Genomic DNA, 23328 nt, shown 5'->3' on the forward strand with positions numbered 1-23328 from the left:
AAGTGTAAACCTCTTGTAATCTCATTACCTTTGAGGGTTGGTTATTCAAGCTGTGGTCAAATCCACTAAAATAAAATGGAATACTTGGTTTAATGTTACCCATTCTCTTTATAAAATTTCTGAAAATGTTTATAAAGGTAGGAATTTCAGGTAGAGTGGCCACTAGAAGACAAGCAGCCCTCTGTGGCCAGTCTCTGGTATTCATGAGCAGGCTTTCCGCATCAGGCGGAAAGAAAAGAGGTGTGAGTATCCTCTCCTATTATTTAAAAGTGGCAGGATGATTTTTTTCAAATTAAATGCAACTTTTGAAAAAGTATTATTATTATTTTTTTTTGAGACAGAGTCTCTCTCTGTTGCCCAGGCTGGAGTGCAGTGACACAATCTTGGCTCACTGCAACCTCCACCTCCCAGGTTCAAGCGATTCTCCTGTCTCAGCCTCCCGAGTAGCTGAGACTACAGACACCCGTCACCACCCAGGCTAATTTTTGTATTTTTAGTAGAGACGGGGTTTCACCATATTGGCCAGGCTGGTCTCAAACTCCTGACCTTGTGATCTGCCCGCCTTGGCCTCCGAAAAGTACTGGGATTACAAGTGTGAGCCACCGCACCTGGCCGAAAAATTATTTTTAAAAGTTTGAATTTCTTAGGCATAAATAAATGATCAGTTATTTTTAAAGTTATTTGTAAGAAAACTAGATTCACCATAAGATTGAAATTCAATTAAAACAAGACAGAAAATACAGGCAGAAATCCTCTTCCCAATTTGTATGTTATCATCAGTTAAGCTTTCTCCACTCAGCACTTTCCTTCCTGTGTTTGTTTTATACATACAATGAAGCTCACACAGGACTGCATCATTTTTTACATGAAAATGTGTTCTAAGTCGCAGTTGGTTTAAAACTAACAAACATAACATGGATGTTCAGAACTGTGGAAGAAAATGTGACAAAATAAACAGCTCCCTGGACCAAGAGTCAGGAAGACATAGTCCACTGCTGACTGAGCTGAGTTCCCTCTGTGACCTTGGGGGACTCATTTATTTTCCTGGGACTTCATTATTCTCTTTTGTTTAATTAAGTAGCCTAGATAGTTTCTGTTACAGTGGAAGAAAAATCACGGAATTTGGAGACAAAGATACTGAGACTGAGTCCAATTTCAATCAGTTACTAGATTTGGGAGCTCAGGAAGTCACTTTTTTCTAAGTTCAGTTTTTTTGTCAGTAAAATAAAGATGATTTTAAAAAAATCCTTACCCCGGCCAGTCGTGGTGGCTCACTCCTGTAATCCCAACACTTTGGGAGACCAAGGTAGATGGATCACTTGAGGTCAGGAGTTCAATACCAACCTGGCCAACATGGTGAAACCCCGTCTCTACTAAAAATACAAAAATTATCAGGGCATGGTGGTGTGCGCCTGTAATCCCAGCTACTCGGGAGGCTGAGGCAGGAGAATCGCCTGAACCCAGGAGGTGGAAGTTGCAGTGAGCCAAGATTGCACCACTGCACTCCAGCCTGGGCAACAGAGCGAGACTCCATCTAAAAAATAAATAAATAAATACTTACCTCATAGAGTTGGTATAAAAAAGTGATGTAAAATTTTGTAAGTTACTTTAAAAAACATAAAGCTGGCTGGGCATGGTGACTCATATCTTTTATTCTAGCACTTTGGGAGGCTGAGGCAGGCATATCACTTGAGCCCAGGAGTTTGAGACCAACCTGGGTAACATGGCGAAACCCTGTCTCGTCTCTACAAAAAAAAAATGCAAAAACTAGCCTGAGGTAGTGGTACATGCTCGTAGTCCCAAATACTTGGAGGCTGAGGTGGGAGGACTGCCTGAACCCAGTAGGTAGAGACTGCAATAAGCCATGATCCCACTGTGAGCCATGATCTTGCCACTGCACTCTAGCTTGGATGATACAGTAAGACTCTGTCTCAAAAAAAAAAAAAAAAAAAAAAAAAGCGCAAGTTTCTTGGGGAAGAAAAACCGTACAACAAAAAAGTTTAGTAGTAATAACAATTATTACTCGAGAAAAGATTTTAAAAATATCTGTACCATGATAGAAGAGTTGTTACAACAAAATTTTGGATCTTCCTAGATGGGATTAAAAATAGTTTCAAAATAAATATGTAATATATAGTCTAACATATAGACCTACATAAACAGTGGTTTCAAAAATCTACATAACATTTTCATTTAACAATTGTGTAAGAAAAATCATTAACATAGATGATGTCTACAGTTGTAGGAGTAAATGTAGATGGGATATTTAAATGATTTTGTAAGTCATATATAAATGAAAATTATTAATGTTTGTATATGTCAAGAAATTAAATAATTAATTGCATTTGGAGAAGAGGGTGAGATTTTTCATCCTTACAAAGCAATACTTTGAATCTTTTGAGAATCTCAATGTCAGTGGTTTGGAAAAATTGTTCGTTTTTCTCATGACAAAGTTAAAATAGAGCATATGGAAGGATATACTCCATATACTCTATCCTTAGTGCAGAAAAAATAAGACACCCTTCTCCCAGTTATTTACCAAAATTCACAGTGCTATGAACCAGCCCCCAAGGGAAAGAGTGAATTTGACCTATATGGAATTGACAGGTCAGGAAAGGAAATCCCCTGCTAAGCTCAATCACTCAAGGACTATGATGTCTGGGACAGGGACTGCACAAGGAGTGGTCAAGTCCTAAGGTCATAATGATGCCAAAGGAAAAAGGAAAGAACATTTGAAAATGAGGCACATGTTAGCTGGCCCAATCTGAAAATTAGCAAAGTAAACAACCTGGACCATCCTCTGATTTGGGGGAGAGGAACTGAAATGACTAATATGTCAAAGAAGAAAATGTTTAAAATATTAAGTCTTGTTTGTTTGTTTGAGACCGAGTCTCACTCTGTCGCCAGGTTGGAGTGCAGTGGCGCGATCTTGGCTCACTGCAACCTCTGCATCCTGGGTTCAAGTGCTTCTCCTGCCTCAACCTCCGAAGTAGCTGGGATTACAGGCGCATACCACCACACCCAGCTAATTTTTGTATTTTTAGTAGAGACGGGGTTTCACCATGTTGTCCAGGATGGTCTCCATCTCCTGACCTCATGATCCACCCATCTTGGCCTCCCAAAGTGCTGGGATTACAGGAGTAAGCCACCAAGACAGCGATCAATGCAGCAAAGCTTTAAGTGTTGCTGTTTCTTGTAGGCATTAAAAACAGGGTATGGACTGTGTTTTAGTGTATTAACTGTGAGAATTCTGGGTGCAGGAGATGACAATCAGTGGGTCCCAAGGGATATAATGCGAACAACGTGTAGAGAGGTTGTGGAATCAAGGGGAACGCACGTGTTACTGAATCAGCAAAAACGGCACTCACAATGCTTAGATAGCCAAAGAGGCCTCTCAAGAGTTGAACACATTAAGTGCAGGACAGGGGAAACTGTTCTCTTCCATTCTCTAGAAACCAAACATATACTCTAATCAAGCCAGTTTCCTGCCCTCGGTATTTCGCCTACATTCCTCTCACCTCATGCCGAGAAATCTGAGCCTGCAGCTCCTGTATGTTACTGGTGGCAACAGGTTTATCCTCAATCTCTCTGTGAGCTCCTTCTATCAGTTGCTGGAGATGTTTCATTTCTTGCTCATATTGTTCATACTGCACCACAGCCTCCTTTGAAAAAAAAAAAACAGAAAGATAGACAGTTTTTTTTCTCTATCAATAACTAGGTAAGTGATTCTGTAGTTTAACTCCTATTTACCTGTACAGGTAGGGAATAAAGAAATAATGGGTAAAATTCCTAGATGGTTTGAATTCCTCACTTTACTTAGATATTTCAGAACTTTCTCTCTAAAATATTGTAGCAAAATTATTGATGGAATCAAAATAGTTAAGTGGTTAGGATTCTTTCTCTCTCTTTTCCCTACTGATATCATCCTGAAGATGGAACATGATGGTCAGAAAGGGTGAAGCAGTGTGGGAAACATTATTTCATTTTTCCATCTAACAAATACTGAATATATAGGTAAGACACTTATCTAAGTGCTACGGTAGGGAATAAAAATACGAATTATGGGCTGGGCGCAGTGGCTCAAGCCTGTAATCTCAGCACTTTCGGAGGCCAAGGTGGCTGGATCATGTGAGCCCAGGAGTTCAATACAGCCTGGGCAACATGGTGACACCACCATCTCTACCAAACAAAAGTATATACACATATGAAGTATGAATGACTTTTAGCCTCAGGAATTTTCTGTCCAACAAATTACAAGATAACAGGGAGGAAAGGGTAGTTGACCAAATGAGCCACTAGTGATTTTAGTGAGATGCTATTGATACAATTTTTGGATAAAGCAAGAATTATTAGTTGAAGGGAGACATAAGGTAAACACTGTCATTTCTTCCTGGTAAATGATTTTCTCTTACTAGGCAAAGAGACTAAGAATTATACTTGAGTGCATTTTTAGGCACTCAAAAGAAAATGGATTTAATGCTTTAATAAGCTGAAATATGAAAAAAACTCTGTAACACAAGATAACAGTAAACCTGTATTATCAGTTTGTAGGTGATTCTCAGGTGAATAATAAGAGATAAAAACATTTAATTGCATAGAAAATTAATCTTTACAAGTTATTTATTTAAAAATATCACTAAAAGATAATTTTCACCAAGGATATTTTTTATATAGCATTCCCCAGGCTTTTGTGGGTGATCCAAATGACAGCATTTTAATCTCCTTATTTTATAAAACCACAACAGCCTGTCAGATTCAACACCCTGGATGTGTTTTGATGGCTGAGCCCACACAATGCTAAGAAAAGAAGCCCATGATTCATCAGCAATTGCTCTGCTGGTGTGGGTACCCTGCACCTGCCTGCATGATGTTACACTGCTGGATGGCAGTGTGCTGCAGCCGGCTGGCCTCTTCCTGCAGCCGCAGAGCAGCATGACAGAGAGGTAAGCTGGCAACCACATCCTCGGGGATCCGGAGGGCACTCTGGCAGAGCTGCACTGCTTGCACCTTCGGCTTCAGTGACTCCATCTCAGACAACAAATGCTGAAAATGCAATTTCATAGTTCAAAAATTTAATATTTAAATCATTTATTTCATAAGCAAAAGGCACTTACTAAATTATAGTTACGTTGCAAGTTATAAACTTTTTGCAAAAAAAAAAAAATGTTTAAAACAGTGTTGAGTTTAGGGGCTGGACACAGTGGTTCACGTCTGTAACCCCAGCACTTTGAGAGGCTGAGGCGGGTGGACCACATGAGCTCAGGAGTTCGAGACCAGCCTGGCCAACATAGGGATACCCTGTCTCTATTTAAAAATAAATTAAAAAAAAAATAAAACAGTGTTGAGTTTAGGAGGCATTTTTCCTTGCTATCCTCTTTTAAAAATATAGGTCCCTGTCCCTATTTACTCCAAGTTAGTTTGGCTTACCTGCCGATGAGAGAGCTGCTCCTTGAGACTGAGACGTCCAACTTCTGGAGAAGTCAGTGTTGCCTGGGCTTGCTCCAAGGCAGCTTGTAACTTTTTCAACTCTGCTTCAAATTTTTTCATATCCTAGAGAGTCAATATCAATGTATTGTACTTGAAGTTCAAAGTCATAGGGGAAGAATAACATCACAGTCAAGAAACCACATCACAGGTGAGCACTATTTCCATAGTGGCATTGCCATTTTCTTTTAATGATAGACATTTTTTTCTGTTTCTTTTTTTTTCTTTTTTTACCTTAGCTGCATCTTGGAGGTTCTGCAAACGAATTTTGATCATCTGTCGCAACTCCTCAGTCTCCCGTCCCAGTTCTGCCACTTGCTGAGACATTTTTTCTGTACAGTACACGCTAGTGAGGTACTGTAATTTCTCAGTCATTGCTTCCAGCTCACTGTCAATTTCTTTGGATTCTTCTAGCAGGGTCTAGAGTGAATTGTCAATATTCATGACATTGACGGGCAGGTAGAGGGGTATAGATATTCAATATAGCTTGGCATAAAATGCCCTGGGTAAGTTCTGTGTGTCTGTTATTGTGTTTAACCTTCACCCCCCATGACCACTTTCTACTTGGTAGCCACTTACTATTATGACTATTTCACAGAAAAAGAAATCACAGTTTAGGAACTGTAAACAATGTGCAGAGGTCACATGTCATACTACGTGTGGGACCATGAAGCTCCTGCTCGGTCAAGCCCAAGCTGCCCCCTCGTGAGAACAGGACATAGGAATTCTAGCAGTGAAAATCTCAAACATACTACGTGTCTTATTCGTATCTCTGGGTCTCCATTTTCTCATATTTAAACTAAAGAATCACTTTTCAGCTCTCATATTCTATAAGACTGAAGTTCATATTTGTCTAAGAAATGAAAATAAGAACAAGAGCATTACAAGCAAAAACCTTGGCTCACTTGCTTTAAGTGAGACAAAGGGGTAGAAGATACGTGCAATAACTATCAAGAGAAGCAAAAATAGCCCTGATCATTCAGAATGGTATCATCTACTGGGTCTATCAGAAATACAATGGATAAGTAACCATACAATGTACAGTCTATGAAAAGTAGAACGAAAGAGAAGCCAGTGTGAAGAGATGACTGCGACTTGGGGAAGATTGGGAGAAGGTCTCCGGGAAGAATCACATCTGAGCCCAGTCAGAAGGACTTTTGGAATCTGACAGATGAGGGGGAAGAGGAAAGACATTTCAAACAGAGAGAACAGCATATGCATAGGTACAGAGATGCGTGAATCTAGAACACACAGTTAGTGGGGTGTGTAATGTGTAAAGAGGAGAAATGAGGAATAGGATATTATTCTTAGTCAATAGACTATTTTTTTTTTTTTTTTTTTTTTGAGACGGAGTCTCGCTCTTTCGCCCAGGCTGGAGTGCAGTGGCGCAATCTCAGCTCACTGCAAGCTCCGCCTCCCGGGTTCACACCATTCTCCTGCCTCAGCCCCCCGAGTAGCTGGGACTACAGGCACCCAGGTGCCCGCCACCACGCCCGGCTAATTTTTTGTATTTTTTAGCAGAGACGGGGTTTCATCGTGTTAGCCAGGATGGTCTCGATATCCTGACCTCGTGATCCGCAGGCCTTGGCCTCCCAAAATGCTGGGATTACAGGCGTGAGCCACTGCGCCCAGCCGGCGATAGACTATTTTTTTAATGAAGTACTTTCTTTTCTCACAATAAATGTTTATAAATATATATTTAACAGATAAATATTTATCTGTATATGATATATGATATGTATTTATACAAGATATGTTTATCTTTTTTTCTTTTTTGAGACGGAGTTTTGCTCCTGTTGCCCAGGCTGGAGTGCAATGGCATGATCTCGGCTCACTGCAACCTGCATCTCCTGGGTTCAAGCGATTCTCCTGCCTCAGCTTCCCGAGTAGCTGGGATTACAGGCATGCGCCGCCACGCCCAGCTAATTTTGTATTTTTAGTAGAGACGGGGTTTCTCCATGTTGGTCAGGCTGGTCTCAAACTCCTGACTTTGTGATCCGCCAGCCTCGGTCCCCCAAAGTGCTGGGATTACAGATGTGACTCACTGCACCCAGCCCCTATACAAGATATATTTATTTTTAACACATAAATATATATAGTAAGGATATATATATATAATCTGTTAAATATATATTTAATGTAAAATGTACAATTTAAGTATGTTTATTAATAATTTAATTATTTTAAATGATTTAAATATATATTTACTATATAAATATATTAAATAGAAAATATATGACTTGGAAAATATTGAAAATATAAAGAAGAAAACAAAATATCTCATCATTTTATAACCCAGAAATAACTTTAAGAGTTAACTGCTGATACATCTGGGCACATTTTTAGGTATTAATAATTGAGGTCATAACATGACTATAGTTTTCCATCTTTCTTTTTCACCCGATCTTAGCGTTACCGGAAAAAGGTCCCAATCCAGACCCCAAAAGCGGGTTCTTGAATCTTATGCAAGAAAGAATGTGGGGCAAATCCAGAGTAAAATGAAAGCAAGTTTATTAAGAAAGTAAAGGGATGAAAGAACGGCTACTCCATTGACAAAGCAGCGTGTTCCCAAAAGCAGGAAAAGAAATGCATCCACCTTAGGTACAATGTCTGCTTATATATAAGACAACAAAGCAAAAAATCACGGCGGAGATATGCTCTACAAGGGCCTGTGACAAAAGATTGTTAATCTTTGTGTAACTGCTGTCTTCTATAAGAATCTATGTTAAAATTATTTTTTAAATATAGATCCAAGAATGCTTTTGTTCTTAAGATACCAGGATATCAGGACATTTCCTGAGTCTGTTATTTCCCAGATCTATTAAGGCCTGGGTATCTTCAGTAAGCATTATCAACCTGTCTCTTTAACCATAATTATTCTGTGACTAAGAATGCCTGACGTGGGAATGCTACCCAACAGGTGTCATCCTCATTTACCCAACCCCTATTCAGGCCCCTATGAAGTCACTCTGGTTCTCACATCTCTGACATTAGAAAAAACACAATGGATTTTCTTTTCTTTTCTTTTTTTTTTGAAATGGAGTCTTGCTCTGTGGCCAGGCTGGAGTGCAATGGTGCGATCTAAGCTCACTGCAACCGCTGCCTCCCAGGTTCAAGCGATTCTCCTGCCTCAGCCATCCAAGCAGCTGGAATTACAGGCACTCCCAAGCACGTCCAGCTAACTTTTGTATTTTTAGTAGAGAATGGGGTTTCACTATGTTGGCCAGGCTGGTCTCGAACTCTTGACCTCAAGTGATCCACCCCTCTCGGCCTCTCAAAGAACACAATGGCTTTTCTCACAATGCACTCTTTTTAAATAAACACAGGCTGCTTTACTTCCTAAAGGGGGCACGTGAGAACTCACCAAAAGAGTCTATAGTCTGCGTTCTCTCTTCAGCTTCTGAGCCAGATCATCTCAGGACCTGGTGTCTTTTTCACTGTGCCCCATGATGCAGTCAACCCACCCTACTGCTCAAGTCATAGAAACCTGGGAATCATCCTTGACTCCTCCCTCTCTTTCATCGTTGACTCCTCCCTCTCTTTCACCCAATTCAGTCTCCAAATTGGAGAATTCCAGCTGCTTAGTATCTCTTGACTTTGTCTTCTCCTCCTAATCTCCAAAGAGAGGCCTTGTCATCTTCTACTGAAATACTGAAACCATCTTTTATATTGTCTTACCATCCTCAATGTGTTTTCCAAGGGCTGCTAAATTTGCTTTCTGAAAATACAAGTCTGAACTTGTCCTTTGCAGGCAGAATATCAGTTTCAGAGGCTTCAGAGTGACTTCAGGATAAAGCCCAAATTCCCAACAGACTTTTAGGATCTTTTTCTTATCTCTCTATTCTTATCTCTTATCCCTTGTACCCCCATCAGAAAACACTCCTCACATTTACTGCTAGGATTTCAGCATGCATTTTTATCTAAACAGATTCCACAAGTAGGCTGTCATGTTTTTCAGGACTCAGCCCAGCATCACCTTTTCCTGAGAAGCCTTTCTGCACTTTCCTCTTAAACCCCTGGTGGGTGGTTGGGTTGAGCACCCTCCTGTGGGCTCCTTCAGCACCTGGGCTCTCTGTCTTTGCACAAATCACACTATATTGTACTGTCTCCTTCTATCTGTCCCCTCCCCTAAATAATCAACTCCCTGGGGTGGGGACAGGGAATATCCTTTGTACCCTAAATGCCTAACCAAAGTCCTAGTTTGGGAAAGGACTGTATGTTTGTTGAATAAATAAACAAATGCTTGTATTCCCAGAATTTGGGGATGCCAAGGCGAGTAGATCGCTTGAGGCCAGGAGTTTGAGACCAGTCTGGCCAGCATGGCAAAACCCCATCTCTACTAAAAATGCAACAATTAGCCAGGTGTGATGGTGCGTGCCTGTAGTTCCAGCTACTCAGGAGGCTGAGGGATAAGATTGACTTGAACCCGCCCAGGCTGTAGCTCAGTGGCATGATCTCGGCTCACTGCAACGATGACGAGGTTGCAGTGAGCTGAGATCACGCCACTGAGCTACAGCCTGGGCGATAGAGCGAAATGCTGTCTCAAAAAAAAAAAAAAAGTCATGATCACCTTAAGGACTTCATTATATTTTATTATATGCAAATATTTACTCAGAAAAAAATTATTTCACATTTAAGTTTTCTTTAAAATTTCACTACAGTTATTAATACTGTGGAAAATATTTTCTATATTTTGGATTATAGCCATAAAAAGGAGTCCAAAAGGAGCCAACAGGCCAGAGTAGTAACTTTTTTTTTTTTTTTTTGAGATGGAGTCTCGCTCTGTCACCCAGGCTGGAGTGCAGTGGCATGATCTTGGCTCACTGCAACCTCCACCTCCCGAGTTCAAGCGATTCTCCTGCCTCAGATTCCTGAGTAGCTGGGACTACAGGTGCCCACCACCATGCCCAGCTAACTTTTGTATTTTCAGTAGAGATGGGGGTTTCACCATATTGGCCAGGCTGGTCTTGAACTCCTGACCTTGTGATCCACCCATCTCGGCCTCCCAAAGTGCTGGGATTACAGGTGTGAGCCACCGCACCTGGCCCAGAGTAGCAACATTTTTGACAATCACCATACATTTTGCCAATTATTTTTCAAAGAGATTTTACCAGGATACCAGCAATGTTTGAGAGCTCTCACTTCCTTAAATATGAACTTGAAAGAAACAGTATGAATGTGACAGTTAAGTTTGTCTTTCTTCCTCTCTTTTTTTGCTGAAATTTGCATTTCTAGACTTCTAAGGATGTTGGCTTTTTTTCATTGTTTTCAAATCAGTGGTAACTTAAGTCCTGTCTGTTCATATCTAAGCATATCTTAAAGCAAAAGATTGGAGTTGCTTAAGAAAGACATTGTGGGAAGAATATGCAAGATTGATCAGAGAAGAAAGACTGTGAATATACAGAAAAATTAGAAGCTGTTAAAGCATTCCAAAAATGGAAAAATGAGGCTTTGATCTAGAACTCTGTAAACAAGAATGGAAACACGGATTCATTTAAAGGCCACAAGGATACATAAATAATATGAGACAAAAATCTAGAATACTCGAGGATACCCATGTAACTCCTATAAAAGTCACCCTATATTTTATTATACGATAACTAGCCTATTAACTATCTGTGTCTAATTTAAGCTTACATTACAAAAGGATGAAATAATTTCCTGGATGACGTGACTGACAGAAAAGGAACATTTTTCTCATGTAACTTCAGAGGAAATGAACTAACATAGCCAGCATGTGATGTGGACTCATGGCTTGCTCTGGGCTGCCCGACCTCCTGTGGAAGGCCAGATGACAGGCCTGGGTGAGGGCTGAGGGAGCAGGCGGGAGATCTCCCACTGAGCACCTGCATGTGCCAGGTAGAGGTTTGCACGTGTGTACCTTAAACCATTTGATCTCATGATAAGTCTGAAATACGAATATTATTTACATCTTCATACAAATGATGAGAAGACAGAATTCAGAGAGGCAAAGCATTCTGCTCCAAATCACACAACCCTGCATGGCGAAGCTTGGTTTTCCCACCAGTCTGAGTGTGGAGTCTAGAATCTTTCCACACTTCATTGCATCTCTTCACAGGAAAGAACTTCCCACCAGATCCCTGCAGATAATTATTTCAAAGAAGCTACAGAAAATGAGTTCTACAAGGCTGATTGGTTTGGGTCTTGGTGTAAGGTAGGTTTAGGGAAGATCAAGGATATTTATTTATTCAATTTCATGAAATTTCATGAGAAGCTCCTTTCTGTCCAACTACTGAACAACTTAGGGGTACCTTAGCATTCTTTTTATCTGGTAGCTCCAAAAATTTTACATCACAGCCCTCTAAGTGTTGTGTCAGTCTACCCAGTTAAATCAAATTGCCCTTGGTTACTTTTTAAAGATTATTTTTCCTAAGGTTACCTGATGCAAAATATATTGTTCCCGAAGCTGGCTTGCAGAATTCCATGCAATAGTTCCATGAGCCAAGACTTTAGCTTTTTCAATCCACTTCAAAATTAATTCAAGCATTTCGTTGTATTCTTCTAAATGTGATGCTGCCTGAAAAACCAGTAACATTAACATAACAAATGTAAACTCAGTTTCTTGAGCTATAAATCAGTCTTCTCTCTCTTTGGACACAGCAGTCTTAGGGGTTGATCATTATAATATCTATGATATTCAATGGTATCAAAAAATCATTTCCCTGTTGAAAATCTGTCAAAGCTTTCTCAGTGACCTTAGGATAAAGCTCAAGTTCTTAATATGATTGAATTATTCCTCTTTTTCTTTCTTTTTTCTTTTTTTCCAAGGTCTTACTGTCACCCAGGCTGGAGTGCAGTAGCAGGATCATGGTTAATTACAGCCTCAATCTTACGGGCTCAGCCTCCCACCTCAGCCTCCCACATAGCTGGGACCACAGGCATGTGCCACCATGCCCTGTTAAATTTTTGAATCTTTTGTAGGTTTCACCATGTTGCCCAGGCTGGTCTGAAACTCCTAGGCTCAAATGATCCTTCTGCCTCAGCCTCCCAAAGTACTGGGATTATAGGTATGAGCCACCATGCCAGGCCTTCCTCTATCCCTTCCTTCACCCTCCCCTGGGTAAGGAGGTGGCAAGTGGGGATTCTAGCAGGCAAAGTTTCAAACTATAATTAATGGGTTACCAACTCCTGGTTTTAACTTGTCCCTGATTATATTAATCGATTTCAAAAGTCTAGCCTATATGCAACAATTATTACAGACGTGCAATCTGAATCTATTAAGTCAACGTAAGCTGATATATATGTAGCTTACTTAAAGGCACTTGAATTCACCCCAAACTGATTTCATAAAACATGTTAATGGGTGAATATTCATTCTACAAAACACTTCTCCATTTTACAAAATATTCACTCCAAAGTCCATTTGTAGGACCGCCTTTGTCAGTGACTTTATCATATGGCTGGATATAAAATAAGTGCTGGTTTACACCTAAGTCTTAGGATCACAAGTGTAGCATGAAATAAGCTACACCTAAACTACTCTCTCATTGTCCATTTTATCTTTTTATTTATGTTAATTTATTTTCAAAAGAGAAAAGCAGAACATGGAAGTTTCTGCCTTAGACGATTTGGATTTCTGGCCCGGAACACATACCTGATTGAGCTTGGAGAGCCGATTCTCAGCTTGTCTGATGGTCTGCTGGTGAAGTTCAGTCAGCTTTCCTATCTTCTTGGCCAGTGGCTTACCCAGTTGGCCATTCTGTTCCAAGAATTTCTGTACTGCTGCATCTAATTCCATTAACTTTGAATTACAGCCATCTAATTCCTCTCCCAGCACCTTGATGGTCACCAAAATAAAAGAACATTAGAGTACAGAAAATAAATTTCTCCAGGTTTCCCGAGATCAGACTGATTTTTGTCAAAGCCAAATATTATAATGAATAATTCTACTATAATTCTACTATGATCAGGTCATTTTTGTTTCTTCGGTTGGAAAGGCAGAGCAGGATATGTTGTAATGCTGGTGTTTATTTCCTATGAGGCTGAGTGAGAAGGCTAACATTTTCCTTCTGCCCCACCCAAAAAGGATTAGAGTCCCTGAACTCATCAACAGAGGAAGAACACAGATTTAGCTACCAAGGACACAATTCAGTTTGGAATTTATATACTTGTATTCCTAAATCATCACTTAGTCCTTTGACGCTCTTCTTTCGTACACACTCATGCATGTATATTTATTAATACTGTTCAATTATAATGATCAATTATGTAAGAGGATCTGTGTTGCTTCAGTTACAAAATTTCTTTTACCGCCTGCTCTTACTATTTGGTTTTAAAAAAGTTTCCTAAAAGGTTTTTATCCTATATCCCCAAGTAAAACTGACTCCAAAAACTATTTAATTCATTCAGTAGTACTCTTTAAAATTCTACTTCTTACCTTTTGGTCAGTTTTAGCTTGAACTACATTATCTGTCTTCGCTTTCAGCTTAGTTAGAATAGTTGTGAGGTCTTTAGCTATCTTCTGAATTTGCCGGCTGAGTTCCTGGCTCGTGGCCTTGCTCTGCTCAACTTCTTTTATTTTGTCTTGGATCTAAAAAAATCAGTAAGAACAGCAAAACAAACCATGGTTAAAAGTGGATAATAGATGCTAAAAATCTCAAATGATGTTGACAAGACACATTTTAACTGCTTTGGCATTGAAACACCTGGTCACACCAGCGATGTGCAGTTAGTTACAAGCTCTCCTCGCTTTCCCTGACTTCGCTATCTTTAAGTATTTACTGCACCTCCTTGTGTTCCAGCAAAGATACAAGCAATGTGTGTAGAGAAATTCACTTATTAAATATTTACACAACACTCATTATAGATGGTTGTGTAGACAGCTGAGTTTGAATCCTATCTTCTCCATTAACTAACGTAATGACCTTGAGCACACAAACGCCTCTAAGCCTTTTTCTTCATAAGATGGAAAATCCTCCCAAACAGTTGGAAGCACACTGATTTGTTTCCAAGCACCTTTTAATAAATGGCTCTTAATGACCTGTTAACTCTTTTTGTAACTTTCCGACTACAGCTCTATAGTATGCCAACCAAGCATTAAGTACATCCAATGAAAGGAAGGTGAAAAAAGACAGTTCGCATTTACAAATTTCCAGTGACTTTGGTTTGATTTGATAACAAACATTCACACTGTTGCTTAGAATAAAATGCTGAAGAAAAGACATTAAAGAGAAGAAACATTTCTTTACGTAGTTAAAGGTTTTTAAAAAAACCTCTTTAGTAGGGAGAAAACACACCATTAAAAGAGAGTTAATGGTGTGTTTTGGCCTTCATTATTTTGAGTGTCAAAGTAAATGAAATACATATGAATAAGGCTATGATAGGAAAATTAATCCAGAGAAAAGCTTAAATTTTAACTAAAAAAACAAACAAACAAAGAAAAACCATGGCTGTGCACAGAGGTGCACACCTGTAATCCCAGCACTTTGGGAGGCTGAGGCAGGCAGCTCACTTGAGGCCAGGAGTTTGAGACCAGGCTGGCCAACATGGCAAAACCTTGTCTCTTTTTACTAAAAATACAAAAAATTAGCTGGGTATGGTGGTGCATGCCTGGAATCCCAGCTACTTGGGAGGCTGAGGCACGAGAACTGCTTGAACCCAGGAGGTGGAGGTTGCAGTAAGCTGAGATTGTTTCACTGCACTCCAGCCTGGGGGACAGAGCGAGACTCTGTCTCAAAAATATAAAAAGACCATGAACTTGCCAAGTCATCCTTCCCAATAGATCTTCCAATGTCTAAGAAGAAAAGCCAAATATATCAATTAAACACTTAAAATAGTAAAGAGCATTTATCAGTAGTTTAGGTCAAAGTCATGATGCAGTAGGATCAGATTTTGATGAGATTTTTAAAACACTTTGCATCATACATTGAAGATTCCAAAAGTAGAGCACAACTGTATGAGTTTTACAGTTTGTACAATGGGATATTACTTTCATGTAGCAGTTTAGAATTGTAGTATGTCTCCTCTTTGTCTCATACAGAATGGTTTTCATTAAACTTTAATAGCTTTAGCATTAAGCCACCAAGAGAGTCCAAAAAATCTATTATATTTCCATACAGATGATATTTGAGCCTATTTTCACTACATGAAATTGTGCTCTTCATGAGACCAGAGACAGAAATCTCACTCTGGTCTCAACACCAAAAAGGACTATGCATTTCTTCTCAAAGAAACAAAAATATTTGTTTTTTAGAGTTATAGACAGGATTATGTTTCTATTTACTCTTTTCCTTGGGTGTTTAGAAGCTAGGGTTAAAATGATGGCTCTTCTCTAGCAACATTAGGGGACCCACCTGCATGCATTTTAGGAAATAACTTCATCCCTGCATTGATCTTATTTTTATTTCTTTGATTTTTCTCTTTCCTCCAACATCTTCACCTACTTAACTGACATTTTGTTGCACTGCTGAAATAAAATAACAGCTGGAAGAGTCCCTGGCACACTCTGGGCATTCACTAAATATTTATTGAACACATGAAATATATCTTAATTTTGTGTTTCTTTAAGTCATTTTTTTAAAGGTGAGGGGAAGCACAAAAATTATCTTTAATTGTATGGCATTATTGGTCATATCTATGATCATCTTGCCTATGAAAAAGACCTCTAATTTAATATTATTGTTTTATAGCCATCTATTTTTTTTAACTCTGTCTCCAAGAAGACATTATTGTGAAAATCAAGAACTCTCACACAAGAGGACTGACCCTATAAACAAAATGGAAAGACACTCTTTCTTGATCATAGGTTTACCTGATCTCGGATCTTTAGATCTAACGCCACTTCAGCCAACTGAAGGGAGAGTTCAGAAGGTAATATGGTATAAAGACCCAAGTACTTCTCCTTCTGTTCTTCCGCCATTTTTTCAATGTTCTGTCGGTGATTTGTGGCTTCTGTTAGGAGAATCTGAAGAAAAGATCAAAATAAGAAATTTCTGGGAACCTTCTAAGGGGACTGTTATAGACAAGGCTGTATATTTTTCATCAACATATAATTAAGTGTGGAATTAGAAAAATATCTTAATACAATATTCTTCTTTTGTCTCTGAATATAAAGTATGTTCACTTTAAAAAACAAAGGAAAATCCCATGAAGTAATACTAAATATCTTTTATATAACACACTTCTGAAATTTTTTAATTCAATATTCAATAAATACAAACAAGTATGTTCAACTAAAATCAGGGCAATTGTTTTTGAAATGATGGGTAAAGAGAATGAGGAGACTTTTTTGTACCTGAAGTTCTTCAAGTTGAGCATCTATTTCTATTGTTGGATTCCCTAAATATTCTTTCGTTTCCTGAACCCAGCATTTCACAGAATTGATCTGAGTCTCCACCATTTCTCGGTCCTTCAGCTCTTGCTTCACCAACTTTCCATTAGTCTTCACTTTCTCCTGCATGCTTCAGAAACATTACAGGGATAAAACAGAAGTGAAGTGACAGGAACCCCCTAATACTTGGCAACATTTTATCCAATACATATATAGAAATGGGAAACCTAATATCTTTTTTGAAAGAAAAGACACTTCCTCAACACTGTTAAATAACACTGCAGTTCATGTATAAATGTCATATAAAGTAAATAATTTATCCTTGAAAAACTGAGAGTTGACTGTCTCACATGCCACTAAATTGCAATCAATTTCCTATTTAAAGTAGCCTGGAGATTATTTCATTATTTACTTCCTCTTTGGAAATCTCCTAAAATGGTACATTTAAAAGTAATGTGTAATTGGAATATATATGGCTATCTAATAGAAAGTAGTCTTTAAAGAAAAAAATCAAGTTTTGGAAATGTCATAATTAATCATGTTAATAATGTACAAATTTCAAGTCTTTATTTGAATTAATGTAAATTTGGTAAGAAGATTTTAAAAAGTGTTAGGTTACCTTGACATCACCTATAAGGGAAAGAGGTGAAATGCAAGGACATGAATGAGGTAATATTTGTAAATGTAGAAATTAAATTATCAATGAATATTTTTTCTCTGGCCCAAGAAGTGAATCAGGGCTGGTTATATATCAAGATTAACTTGCTCTTTCTACTAAATTCACTGCTAGTCAGTGGCTATTATTTACCTGGACTGTGGTGTCATCTTTGCTCCTATATCCCTGTCACCCCAGATGGCCAATGAGTTCTCAATCTTCATCAAATCTAAGTTCTTAATAGCTCTCAATTGTTTCCATCTCATGCTTCGTTTCTCTTGAATCACCCTTCGTCTCCCCGCATCACCCAAGGAGCTCCTTGAAAGTGACATGTTTATTCCTTTCTTACATGTCATGTCCCTGTTTGCAAAACTCAATGCCTAGCTCCAGCCCGCTCAGGCTTCTGCTTCAATTCCCCTTCTGAAGGGATGCCTTCTTTGACCCCTCTCCTCGGCTGCTTGTCTCTGCTTCGGATTCCCTCAGCTCCCTTTTCACACTTGACTAAAAAGGATGCCTTAGTTGCCTAGCTTTCTGCTGCTTGACTGTAAACGGCATGAAGGTAGACACTGAGTCTGTATGGTTCATCATCGTATCTCTAAGTACTATCAGATATGTATTTGTCAGACAAATGATTGAAGAGTTAAGGAAACGGAAAAGCAAGAGTGATGGGAACGGATCCCCACATTTTCAAGGTGGTGTGAAGGAGCACCTTCACACTTCATAACCTACTTATCCCTTTGGGTCAAGGCCAAGTTTATTAACAGAATGAAAGTAGGGGCCGGGCGCGGTGGCTCACGCTTGTAATCCCAGCACTCTGGGAGGCCGAGGCGGGCGGATCACGAGGTCAGGAGATCAAGACCACGGTGAAACCCCGTCTCTACTAAAAATACAAAAAATTAGTCGGGCGTGGTGGCGGGCGCCTGCTACTCAGAGAGGCTGAGGCAGGAGAATGGCGTGAACCCGGGAGGCGGAGCTTGCAGTGAGCCGAGATCACACCTTTGCACTCCAGCCTGGGCGACAGAGCGAGACTCCGTCTCAAAAACAAACAAACAAACAAAAGAATGAAAGTAGGTGCTTAATTACTTCAGGCACCGATCTTGCATGGCGGTGATTTCCTGCATGAGCGGAGGCTCTCCCCCAGGGGTTGGGGCGGCTCCATCCTGGAGCATGCTCAGGGCTTGCTGCCGCAGCATGCCCAAGGCCGACTGCTGCTGCTCCAGCTCCAGAACGAACGTGTCGTGGTATTCAAGAAGAGTTAAGAGTTCTGCTTTCGATGCTTTCTCTGCTGAACTTCCAGGTAACTTATCTTGCAGCTGATCAATCATTTCAGTGGCCTTTTTAACCTGATGACAAATGTACATACTATGAAGTTCAATAATAAATAAACTGAAAAAAATAGGGTAACTCCCATAAAAGCCACACACTAGTGTATGAAGCCAATTAAAGATGATGATATAAATTCCACATGTTAGGAAACTGGAACCTGAGCAACCTTCTTAACATGTAAGGAGATATCACCTCTATATCTCTGGGTTTAAACCTTTAATCTCGAAATAATATTAGGACAATCAGAGACTATACTTAATACAGAAGAAGCTTTAAAAAAAAAAAACTAAGCGAACAAAATACTCTTTCCAATATTTAAGTTAACATAAATGAGTGCCTTTAAATCATAAAGGAAGATAATGGCTTAAAACATTGAACCTTTAAAGATGGAAAAAGCGGCCAGGCATGTGGTGGCTCGCGCCTGTAATCCCAGCACTTTCGGAGGCTGAGACAGGCAGATCACCTGAGGTCAGGAGTTTGAGACAAGCCTGACAAACATGGAGAAACCCCGTCTCTACGAAAAATACAAAAATTAACCAGGTGTGGTGGCGGGTGCCTGTAATCCCAGCTACTCATGAGGGTGAGGCAGGAGAACTGCTTGAACCCAGGGGGTGGAGGTTGCAGTGAGCTGAGATCACACCACTACACTCTAGCCTGGGCGACAGAGCAAGACTCCAAAAAGGAAAACGTTGAATATACAATTTGGGTAATGAGTCAAATTTCTGCTCATTTTCAGGTTCATGGTAAAGAAAAAGTATCTCATTCTTTTTCAAGGCCGTTAAGAAAGCAAATGGGCCGGGCGCGGTGGCTCACGCCTGTAATCCCAGCACTTTGGGGGGGCCGAGGCGGGCGGATCACGAGGTCAGGAGATTGAGACCATCCTGGCTAACACGGTGAAACCTCGTCTCTAGTAAAAATACAAAAAATTGGCCGGGCGTGGTGGCGGGCGCCTGTAGTCCCAGCTACTCTCTACTCAGGAGGCTGAGGCAGGAGAATGGCGTGAACCCGGCAGGCGGAGCTTGCAGTGAGCCGAGATGGCGCCACTGCACTCCAGCCTGGGCGACAGAGGGAGACTCCGTCAAAAAAAAGAAAGAAAGCAAATGGGGCAAAATGGGCTTGTTCTCCTTTCAAAATTTAATTGCTTGGTTTTTCTCATTGAAATAATTTGACTGTGACTTGGGACGAAACTGCACATTGCATTTTGTACTTTGTTTCATAACTTAATTTTTATGTCACTGAAACAGATTTTTAAAAGCCTTTATTACTTTCATAAGGCTGACTTCAAAAAGGGGCAAAATACTGTGTTTCAAAATACATTATAATTAGTGAGGAAAGAAAGGTGAGCCCATGGACAGTGGAAACTACCTTGTTGTTAAAGCCCATCCACTCATCCACTGCATCTTCCAGGATCTTCTCCTGGTCCTGGGCCACAGCTCGAAGGCGTGTCCAGCGCTGCCAGACGGTGGTCATTGACCTGCTCAGGGTGGCTTTGCTGGCATCATTTCCGGTTTTCTCCAGTTGTGAAGCTTTTTCCTCAAGGGCCACAATTTTCTCATGGAAAGAGTTAACCACTGACACTAAAGCCTAGGGTTGGGGGTGGAGGACGGAAGAGAGGAGACAAGGGAGAGAGTAATTTAATTTTATAAAGTTCTATGGATCTTGGTAAAGCCCAAAATTACCTGCAAAAGGAAATGTTTCTACATACATTTATTCTCCTCTAAATACTCTTACTTTTATGTTTATTTTTTAACCAGAGTTAGTCTTAAGGCTTTTTAAAGAGGTAAGGTGAATATTATTTATTTATTAAAAGCAAAAGTGTATTTTGCTACTTGAGATGACATTTTTTTCATTTTTAAAAAGCAGCACAAATGCAAGTGAACCAAATGCAATATTTTAGTATGTTACATTTTTTCCTTATATTGCTCTGATAAAGGGAGACTCAGTTATTAACGTTTTAGTTTTATTTAATCTGTTATCAACAAAAAGTATTCACTGACATTTATTAAGTGCCACATCTTATCGGAAGCAAATTGCTCTGAACATCTTAGCTATGCATTTCCAATGGGAATCCTAAAAGGTAATAGCATTTAATAAACTTAAAACTTCTATAAAATGTTGTTAAATGCATCCTTATCACATTGAAAAAGTCCAGGTAGAAATGAAGATTTATTGATCATGTTGCAAAGACCCATTATAATTATAGAAAAAGGATTTTTTTTTAAATGGCCCAAAACTCTGACCTTGTGTTCTGACAATTTTTCTTCCGCTTCATGACTAGACGAAGTCTTCAACAAAGAAAACTCAGACAATTTCTTTTCTGTATCATTCATCAATTCAATAACCTCTTCCCTTGCTTTCTGGTAATCGTGCCATTGAGCTGTGCATCTTGAAAGAGTCCAACAGAAACTGATAAGTAGCACGAAATCACGTATTTCTACACGAAGCTCTGGTGTCAGTATGTCTAATGATACTTAGGGAAAAACGAATTTACGTGCTAATGTATATCATTCGTGTATTACTACTTTCAGTGTGGAAATTCATTTCACTGAAATATAAAACACAAAACATCCTGAAATACCTCTGCAAGAGATCCACTTGGGCACCAGAGTCCCGGCTCATCCTCTGGCTCCTGAGTTCCAGAGAAGCCATTTTCTGTTCTAGGTCTTCTTTGCCGGTTGGCTTGATGAGTGGGTCCAGGGTGGCTACCAGGCTGTGGAGCTCCTCCAGGTTACTATGGAACTGATCCTCTGTACTGAAAAATTCCCTGTGGCTTTTGAGATTTTCCTCTGCACTCTCCACGTCTAGGCCATTGCCTGCCAGCTGTAACATTTCTTGGGCATCCTCAAGCCAGTCATTGGCTGCTTGAAATACCTGATAATACCTTTGACACTGGCTATATATTTCAGTCAAGGCAGCCTGAAAAACAGCAATTGCAAACATAATCAACTCTCCTTTGCAATGTGTCTGCAGGAAAGAGTTTTATTCATTCATTTGTTTTCCAGTCCTTAGTCTCATGGGTGTATGTGTGTAAGTGCATTGATAAGTTAGTGGAATATTTTTGTGGTGCCATCATCATTATCCTTGATTTTTCCTTCTGCTATTCTTGTTATAATTTTACTACTGCCATTAAATTAAATAATAAGGACAGAAATGGGATAGAAATTTATGTCAGTTTCTTGACTAGTTCTGAAACTTCCCTCTCTAAGAAATAATATGATGCTTAGTAATATGTGGCAGACTGAATGTTTACCAAAGTGCAGTAATGTCTCCATTGGTTAGAAGTATAACAACACGGCCAGGCATGCTGGCTCATGACTGTAATCTCAGCACTTTGGGAGGCTGAGGGAGGCAGATCACTTGAGGCCAGGAGTTCGAGACCAGCCTGGCTAACATGGTGAAACCCTGTCTCTACTAAAAATACGAAAATTAGCTGAGTGTGGTGGCACATGCCTGTAACAGCTACTTGGGAGGTTGAGGCACAAGAATTGCTTGAACCTGAGAGGCAGAGGTTGCAGTGAGCTGAGATCGTTTCAATGCACCCCAGACTCTGTCTCTCAAAAAACAAACAAACAAACAAACATGGAAAGGAAAAGAAAAGAAAAAAAAAAAAGAAATATAGCAACATCAAACTTCCAAACTGGCATTTACCAGACCACAGAGCCACAGAGTAATTTCTGGAAGCGAAATAGTAACCTGTGAGTCTTGTATACAGACTAAAATAGAAAAGTTGAAAAGTTTAAGTCTGGACAGCTGGTCCATTCAATTCCAGAAGGAAAAGAAACACTCTAACCAGCCATCAATGACTAGACAAGATAAGCCGCAACTGTGCAAGCGAAGATGCATAGAAAAGGTAGAGAAAGTACCCATAAGATGAGCACCAGTTAAGGAAAGAACAGGGACAGCAAAGCATAGAATCAGTGGAGGGAATAAGAAATGCCCCAGGAACAATGACCTTTAGCTATTTGGACCAAGATAATCAATAAGACAAGACGGCACAAGCAGAGACATCTTAGTAGATTTAAGATTTCGGTTCAAAACTCACCAAAAGAAGCAAGCTTACCTGACAAATGTTTTTCAAGAATGAAAATTTCTGGTAACTTCTGTTCTTACTCTACATTCTAGATTCTATATCTCTATTTATACTAATAGTGCTAGAAAAATAGTTTAAAATTTGTATAAGCAATAGCCTTGAATCAACATGAAAAGGTTAAAGTGTACTAGTTTTTAGTTTAAAAAAGTCAGAATTTTAAGAAGTTCATTATGATTTTATCCAATATTAAAATTTTTACTATTTAAAGTGTTAACCTTAACCTCTGCAGAAAATATAGTTAAATGAGAGCTAAGATTCATCTGAGGTTACTTTGTGTCAGACCCAATGCTAAGAAGATAAACCTAATAAAAGAATCATTAATATCTCTCTTCTACAAAGAGGGACAGAGCCTTATAGGATGTCATTTTCCTGAGATCAAATAGCTGCCATTAAAACTCAGATGTGCCCTCCTCCCAGGCTGTAGCTGCTGTATTATCCTGACGAAAGCTATCCTTTACCTAAAGGGTTGGCTGACATCTCCTA

At 39.5% G+C, this 23328-nt stretch overlaps 1 protein-coding gene across 23 annotated transcripts in view; it reads right to left on the minus strand.

Moving 5' to 3' along the window:
* The window catches only part of SYNE1 (spectrin repeat containing nuclear envelope protein 1), a 522579-nt gene that overhangs the window by 186594 nt on the left and 312657 nt on the right, over positions 1-23328 (minus strand). For all 23 annotated transcript variants that reach the window (XM_055390873.2, XM_019029254.4, XM_055390870.2 and 20 more), the window contains 13 exons: positions 21334-21671; positions 20996-21140; positions 20121-20339; positions 18513-18772; positions 16739-16904; positions 16256-16408; positions 13883-14035; positions 13100-13282; positions 11885-12022; positions 5719-5904; positions 5428-5550; positions 4861-5043; positions 3519-3662 (listed from right to left, as the gene is read on the minus strand). In XM_055390873.2, coding sequence (XP_055246848.1) covers positions 3519-3662; positions 4861-5043; positions 5428-5550; positions 5719-5904; positions 11885-12022; positions 13100-13282; positions 13883-14035; positions 16256-16408; positions 16739-16904; positions 18513-18772; positions 20121-20339; positions 20996-21140; positions 21334-21671 — 2391 coding nt within the window. The remainder of the gene's footprint in view (positions 1-3518; positions 3663-4860; positions 5044-5427; positions 5551-5718; positions 5905-11884; positions 12023-13099; positions 13283-13882; positions 14036-16255; positions 16409-16738; positions 16905-18512; positions 18773-20120; positions 20340-20995; positions 21141-21333; positions 21672-23328) is intronic.

This window comes from Gorilla gorilla, chromosome 5, assembly GCF_029281585.2.
Source record: "Gorilla gorilla gorilla isolate KB3781 chromosome 5, NHGRI_mGorGor1-v2.1_pri, whole genome shotgun sequence".
In the NCBI taxonomy this organism is placed as follows: domain Eukaryota; kingdom Metazoa; phylum Chordata; class Mammalia; order Primates; family Hominidae; genus Gorilla; species Gorilla gorilla.